Below are 7,807 nucleotides of genomic sequence, written 5' to 3'. Positions count from 1 at the left end.
TTTAGTAGACCCTTTCAAGATTAGCGAAGTGAAGAAAAGGTGAAGAAACACAAGAACGGAATAAACAGTTGCTTTTAATCACCTTAATGTACCTGAAACGCTTGAATAAAATGTACGTCGCATCATTTTGATACTGTTTACATTTTATGCAAGTTTTCATAAACGTGTGGGTTATTAAGAGCCACTGTTTCCTTAAGGTGTTGTTCTTCACCTTGTTTCTCACTTTGCTAATGCGTAAAGGGTCTATTCAATCAATTGGTTTTAGTTTATCACTTATCGAGTTAAAGAGCAGATAACGGTCGGTGGTCCATTACCTGTGTTCCTGACCTTTCACCAGCGAGTGACATATCAAAGGGTGCTACAAAAGCTGTACAACATTAAGCATAGAACCAGTGAACGCGCGTTGCTCGCGAGCCGAGCCGTATCCAGCAGCATCCAGCATCAGCAGCCAGCGTGGCGCAGCCATTCGGGAAGTTTGTTGTTGTGTACAGCGAGATTTCTCATACTCGTAGTCATTTGCCTTGCGTATTTCTCATAGTCCCCCAACGAAACAGAGTCAAACCGAAAGTGAATGTACCTCTCCGCAGGCATATTTGTTTGTTTTGCTTTAATGTTATTTTCGGTACCGAAAATTCCGCGTCCAAACGCTGCTGAAATGCTTGGAAAATAGCGTGAATTTGGGGTGGGCCTTGGCTGCGCTGCTTGGAGCGCCCGCCTCCGCCGCTCGGAGCCCCAGCGCGACGCCGCGGAACGCGACGAGCGACGCGTGAAAGCAGTGGAATATCGATCCGGTTAGGCCCCTCCGCCACTCCTGCCAGGCCCTGCCAGGCTGCACTTTCTTTGTCCCGGGCCGAGAGGGCTGCCGCCGCTGCTGCTGCTGCTGCTGTTGCTGTCAAAGCTCCGTTCGGCGGCTCGAGGCTCAAGAGGCGGAAAACCCTTTCCGAAAACCAAACGTCCAGAAGGCAAGACGGGCGTCGAAATGCGGCGGTCCGATCGTTCTCGGCGTGTGCCCGCCAGGTGAGGGAGATTCCATTCATTCATTCATCGGGCTGGGCTGCTGGGAGGGGCTGGGCCCGTCGGGCCGCCGCCACTGGGTCACGGCAGGTGCACAACGCCCACCAAAGGCACTTCCGTGTGCGGGCCGGGCTCGTTTGGCGCCCTCAAACAGCCTCGAGTTGGCTTTTATCGACGGCCAACTTGATTTTGCGCGTCTGGGCGGCGGTCCCGAGGCCCGGAGAGCCTTTGTCACTCCGTGCCCATTCATTTGACAGACAATGGAATGAGGATGTCTGCTCTCCCAGTGCCCGTGTCACTTTCTCGCTTTTCCTTCATTTCTGTTTCATTTCTTCAGGTATTCACCTACTCTGGCCGCTGTCAAAACCCTGTTGCCTCAGAAATCTGGCATTGTGTCCAAATACAAGTCCAAAAACATCAAATCTGTCAATCCTGGAAAGACAGCTGCTGTGAAAACTACCGCTGAACTCTCGTCACAAGGCTCCCCAATGGCCCACCGCAGCAGTGAAATCTTGTCGAAATATGCAAAACCAGGTGAACCATCCATCGCTGAAATATTCGGAGCAAACCCGGATAGTGGGAGTGGTCAAGATAACGATGCGCAGATGGAGGAGATTGATGTTACTGGTGAAGAAGAGCCAACCAAGGTAAATATGATTTTCCTAAATATATTCTAAACTGCTTCCTCTTCTCTTGAGTAAAACTAAAATGTTTATTTTTCTACTGAAGGAACCACCTTCCTGGATTGAAGCCGGCCCACTGGAGGCCAAAGCAGCCCCAAGTCAAGCAAAAGTGAAAAAGTGCACTGGAATACCTAGAATGGGATATGGAGACCTCATATCTCAGACTGCAGCTTTACCACGGTCTTCATATCCTATACTTGATACCTTCATAGAAGGAGCAGCTACCCCAGGAGATAAGCCTGGCCAAAAAACTCTCGCTCCTCAGAAGAAGAAGCTCATCCAACAGCACCTGATTTTGCTGCTTCATGCCTTCAAATGCAACCGAGCTGCCTCCACCAAACTCCCTGTACGTATATCCTCGTTCATTTTTGAAAAGTAGAGGATTTGTAAATTACTTTAATTTTGTTATTGTTGTAACTCTAATGAGATATCCAGATTTGCTTCACTAATTCCTGCCTCTGTCTTTGCAGTGCCCAATTCCTTTCTGCAGTGTAATGAAGAAAGTCCAGTCTCACATGCGACAGTGCACAGATGGGTATAATTGCAGTGCTCCTTTCTGTTCCTCGTCACGACGCATCATGTGTCACTGGAAGCAGTGCAAGACGCCAGATTGTGTTGTCTGCAGTCGCTTGAAGTGTATTTATTTGAATAAAAGGAAGAAGGCTCTTGAGAGATTGAAAGCTTTGGGCATGCCTCTGCCAGTCAAACAGGCATCAGGGTCAAATACTGATGCTACTGTTGCCAAAGTAGCTTCTCCAGCTGCTCAAGGGAAACCTTCTCCTCTTGTTAATGCAGCCTAAGTTTTTGTAAATTTAAAAAACCATTATCATTTCATCTCCATCATGTCACATGTATATTCGTGCTATTGCCTTTACCCGTTTCCATGCAAAATGGAATTAGAGGCTATGACCCACTCTTTCAAAACTTACGTAACTCTTAAATTGTGGAAAACAATTTAGTTTGTTGCTGGTAATTGACTTCTTTATCTTATGCTTTATTTGGGTTTAAATCAGTCATAAAATAACAAAATTTTCTTGTAAAGAAATCTTATGTGATCTGAGAACATATGTGACCTTTCTCAAATCTATTTATGATGGATGTTATACCCTCCCTTCATCACTATCATACAATTGTATCATTCATGAGTGTTTAGTTATACTCTCGATTCTGAGTGCCATGTTTATTTCTATATTAGATATATGATTGTTGCACTTCTGCACATGCATCTTCAACATTATTTATTTGTGTGAGTATTTCACATCATTTAGTCAAGAGATACATTACCAGTACAATACATATGTCAGATAAGGTCTAAAAGCTTTGGCCTGACTTGTAGTGTGTAGTATACTTTTCTGTTCTAGAAACTTGGTATTGTTTTGAGTCATCAGATTTACAGCTGATGCTCCTCATATTCACCTTCATAAAGTATTATAAAGTATCTTAGATGTTGAATGAAAAACCATAAGAGTTCAACCAGTGTATCTTACCTCTGTGGAAAGTCTTTGACTTGAATCTTGTAGCTAAATGCTGTAGTCAAAGTACTGTTGGCAAAACTGGCTTTGTAAATTGCTAACTGTAGTGGGTCCTTTAACTTATGACTCACTTTGAAGACTGTGAACACATCTTCATGATTGATTTCTTTCATGCTATATGTGTTAAATATTAATGAATGTCTGACTTCTTTCCACATTGTAGGTTTGGTGGCATACTATGTCCTCCATTGAGAATTTGTGAATATGTGATTAAACAAAGGACTGATGGACATGATTATCTTGCATGCATCCATAGTTGGGATTGCAGTTTTGTATACTTTAGAATCATGTTGTGAAAGGTAGTTTGAATATTTCAATCACCCTTATCATGTGTGGTAAATTTCATATTTGCAGTCTGTCATCTGCCATCTATGACAATCTAGGAAATGTAAAGTAAGAAGTAATTTAATCTGCTTATTTCTATGTGAAGTACCTTCAATGTCACTAGTAGCCTCCACAATTATGTAGGTGGTTGCATATAAACCTATCTCATAATTATAGGCTTATGATCTGACTAGACTTGTGGCTGTGTAGTGTCTTTAGATTTATTTATATACTTTTTGTTGAGCTTTATTGAAATTTATTATCTCCCCAATTTTAATACCAATTTATAACGGTTCAAGTTGTTTATGATGTGTGCGTGGATTGTAGTCAAGGTTTTTAATTTGCTTAGGAAAAATTGTTTTTATTTATGCACTTAGCAACTTTGAACATATCTTTATTTATCATGATTGATCAGCGCAGATTTTTAATTTTTTTTATTAGATTTAAGAAATTATTGTAAGTGCTTTATTATCTGAAAGCAACTAGGACATTATTTATGGACTAGAAAATGTTTTAGCAGTGTAACTCTGTTTGAGATTGAAATCTGTGTGTCTTTGTGTTTTTTATTTGTGATCTGAACTTTTTCTTTGGAGTTATGATCTTTAAGGTCTCTTGTCTAGATGCAAATTTTGTGTTATGCTCCCCCCTATTTATTTTTATTGTCTGACAGTAATGCAATGTTTAACATCTCAATCTGAGTTGTATAGTGTGTCCCATTGGCCCCATACTACCTCTATGTACTGTACTGTACTGCATGCAGGCATGCGGGCGGGCTTGCCTACTACCCACACTCCTGCATTCAACACAGTTTAAACAAACAATAATACAGGGTCGATGCGACACCCTGAATACTAATGTTTAACTTGCTCTGCTGGTGTTAACAAAAACTTACTCCACCATAATTATGCAGATGAATAGGAAAATTGTGAAGTTTATTGTTTGCAAAATGTTTGTCTGGTCCTTTAATGTGTGTATTTGCATGAAAATGTGTGTCCATGCCCTGCATGTGGGTGTGTTGTCTGAATTCTTGTCTCAAGGCTTTTGATCAGAATCTCTTTAACTTATGAATTTAGTTTGAAGTTTTATTGAGAATGAAAGCACATTAATACAATTTATTTAAAATTTGTTACCATTAAACCAAAGTATATTGTCTATTAGAACTAATATGAGGTAAGCTAACTAGTTAGTTGATCTTCCTAATGTGATATAAGATGTGTTATATGTTTATCATCAGATTTTATTAATTTTCATCTGATGCGTTAAAAATTGCAGTAAATTCAATTATGTGCCATAATTTTGGGTGGTGGGACCATAATCAGCTGATCAGAGCTTTAACCTGCCATCAATAATGCACAGAAGTAATTTTCTCTTTAACATAGTTTTGTGATAAAATTTAATTCAGTGAGTGAATTTTCACCGACACATATTTGGTGTCCTGGGTTATCATTTAATGCCCTTGTGTTTATTGTTCAATTGTAAACCTAAACTTCTTTGACTTGGTTCAAAAAAGGAGCATTGAAAAATAAAATTAATAAATTACCTTGGCAGCTGGTTTGCTTATGAAATGTAAAGGGAGTTAAAGTCCTTTATAAAATTAAAATCTTTTAGACAAATATAATTACATATTTACTAATTAAGTTCTCCCTTTTGAAAACCAACAAATCTACGTTGGCATCAGGGCCACATGTGATGACCCCTCTATGTGATTATAATACACTTGATTTCAGTAATAACGCATATCAGAATCTACTCATTGTCGTCCCTGATAAGCACTTGGTAATTGCTCGTGGAAGCATCTTATATTTCATCAATAAAATCCTCAACTGCTGTATGAATCAATTCATACAATAACCAGGGAGCACACCGAATGGATTTTCATCAATGGCATTGAGAATTTTTCACTAGCATATCTGATAAAGCGCTGATAAGTTGCTGATAATTACATTACCTACCTTAGACAAAAATCATGTCAATACAAATTTAAAGGAGTTTGTATTTTATGCTTACCACCCTACAAATATCTTTCTTATAGCTTTACCAGATGTTGAGTACAACTTTTCTTACTCCTTTTGGATGTAGAAAGAAATGAAATCTTATAAAATGATGTAATCTTATGTATATGAAAAATATTGTGTTGTAATACGTAATTCCCATGAAGAATCGTACTTGTATAATTTGTGTGTGTGAATACCGTAGGAATATGTGTACTGCAGTATTTAGAATGATCACTTAAACTCTTATCACTTTTAGTTCTTTTCTACCCTATTATAATCAGTATAATTGGGACATGTCTATTGTCCTCAGAATTTGTCCATCTTGGTGAGCAGTTTCTTCATAATAGCTTGAACTTTCTGTTGTGACTATCTTGTCCATAGGTGCATGGAACTGAATTATCATTATCATTGTCTAGTGCAAACTTTGTTTGCCAACTAACTGGTTCTTGGGAAATTCAATGAGTGGTGTAGAATTAAATGAGATTCAAAAATCCTTTGAAAATAGTGTATTTCAAATGTGTTTTTAGTGCAATACCATCTCACTGACACTCCTGGGACGGAATCCTAATTGACATAGAAATGGCCCACTAAATATTCTAGTAGCATGGAATACATGATCCTGTGGGGGGCGCCCCGATACCGGGGACGTCATTATTGGGGACCTCCCGAGCACGCCGATGACACTCCCACGACAAATACGGTTCGGCTCCAACCGTGTACCTGGGCTGGTGCATATTTCTTAAAAGTCGCCAAATATAAATATTATTAATAGCAAATCGCCAATAACAGTTTATTATTCCGATCATTTCACTATTGTCACATGGCACTTCCCTGGCGTTGCCGCCTGGAGCCACACAACGATGCACGGGACGGGAAGCATCCCCAAAGGATCACATCCTGGACAAGCGAGGCGGATTGCCTACGTCCCCGCGTCCCCAACCCTACCCCTCTCCTCCTCCCTACCCCGCTTTCCCGCGCCTTTATGGAAACGTAAACAAACATTGGAAATCGGAGTCACCTTGAGAAAAGGCCCTTTCTCAAGGGAGTCACGATCGGCGTTTCTGGCAAATACCGATAATACCTACATTGGATTTTAACCAGAATTTTAGAGTGGACATCGCCGCTTTTCGACATTAATCGCAAGGTATAGTGCTTGATTGTTTCCGGTCCGGAATATTGAATTGTTCCATTCCGGTTATTGTTGTAGGAGGTTAGTAGTGTGCTCCTGTGCTCAATTTTTACACGCACAATTAAGTTGTAAGTTATTTTTTGAGGCCGAGTAAATGATGCCCGTGATGTAAATAACTTGGCTCACTGTCAGCTTTGTTGAAAAGTTGTTGAATGGGGACATTCCTCCAATCCATGCCGTATGTTAAATACTAGCTGTTGTAGGTCACGTACGCAAATGGGTGAACTGCCAGTGTTTTATCACATATCATATATTTTACTCTATATTATTCTCGTGGAACAGAAAACTTTATTACTTTCTGTTTGGGGTGCAAACCGAGTGGTACTATTTGCGTAATCCCCCAATCAATCAATGTGCGTTGCAGATAATTTGCAGCTGCCCCTTCGTACTTTATGCTTATTAATTATATGTAATTAATAGAAGATGAGCGCTAAAAGTACCGTTTAATATGATTGCAGGAACTCGGCCCAGAAATGTTCTCGACATATGACCAAGAGAAGTCTATGGAGTCATTTTACCCAAAAGAATAGGTGAGTTGACATGACAGTAACGGCCAACGCTGGTCCAATTTGTTTCTGTACAGACACTATGGGGAGCTTCCTTTCGTGTGCATCAAAGGGTGGTTTTTGATGTTTTTTGTGGTGCCTTGGTTCTTTGTCGATTCGAATACTCCTCCATCGAAATCCGGACCCATCAATTTATAGCCTTTGTAAATTTTGCCAAAAATGAAAAAAAATTGAAAATCCTTCGAAATGGTTGGGATTGGTCCGACAGCACCCCATTTCAATCTCTCCGTTGAGATTTCGCGCCGCCGGTCCATTTCAAGTGAGTTACGCCTGTTTTTCCTGGACTTGTTCTCCTGCGAGGTAGGCAGCCCATCGTACGCTGCCCGCCAGATTCAAAAGACCTCCACTTAAAACGCAAGTTTCTGTGGGCAGGGGTGGTTTCTGGCTAAAACAAAAGTGGTTTTGTGGTTCCTTGGTTCACCTCTGTCGGTTCGACTACTTTTCCGTCGAAATCCGGACCCATCAATTTTCGCTAAAAACACAAAGGCTATAGCCTTTGTATATT

General features: G+C 40.4%; 1 protein-coding gene across 1 annotated transcript; it reads left to right on the top strand.

Moving 5' to 3' along the window:
- Nucleotides 1-566: 566 nt before the first annotated feature.
- Nucleotides 567-6,049, top strand: LOC113202580 (histone acetyltransferase p300). Its single transcript, XM_026416877.2, has 4 exons — nt 567-1,017; nt 1,352-1,661; nt 1,744-2,043; nt 2,168-6,049. The coding sequence occupies exons 1-4, from the start codon at nt 980-982 to the stop codon at nt 2,495-2,497; spliced, it is 978 nt and encodes a 325-aa protein (XP_026272662.1). The 5' UTR covers nt 567-979; the 3' UTR covers nt 2,498-6,049.
- Nucleotides 6,050-7,807: the final 1,758 nt, after the last annotated feature.

The sequence above is a fragment of the Frankliniella occidentalis genome, unplaced genomic scaffold, assembly GCF_000697945.3.
Source record: "Frankliniella occidentalis isolate FOCC.00 unplaced genomic scaffold, Focc_3.1 Scaffold56, whole genome shotgun sequence".
Lineage (NCBI taxonomy): Eukaryota > Metazoa > Arthropoda > Insecta > Thysanoptera > Thripidae > Frankliniella > Frankliniella occidentalis.
This window is presented reverse-complemented; position numbering and strand designations above follow the sequence as displayed.

Excerpts from the sequence above, each read along its gene's own strand:
- LOC113202580 (XM_026416877.2), top strand. The coding sequence starts at position 980 with ATGCGGCGGTCCGATCGTTCTCGGCGTGTGCCCGCCAG. Across the intron at positions 1,662-1,743 it reads GTGAAGAAGAGCCAACCAAG|GAACCACCTTCCTGGATTGA; the intron begins GTAAATATGATT and ends TTTCTACTGAAG. Across the intron at positions 2,044-2,167 it reads CTGCCTCCACCAAACTCCCT|TGCCCAATTCCTTTCTGCAG; the intron begins GTACGTATATCC and ends CTGTCTTTGCAG.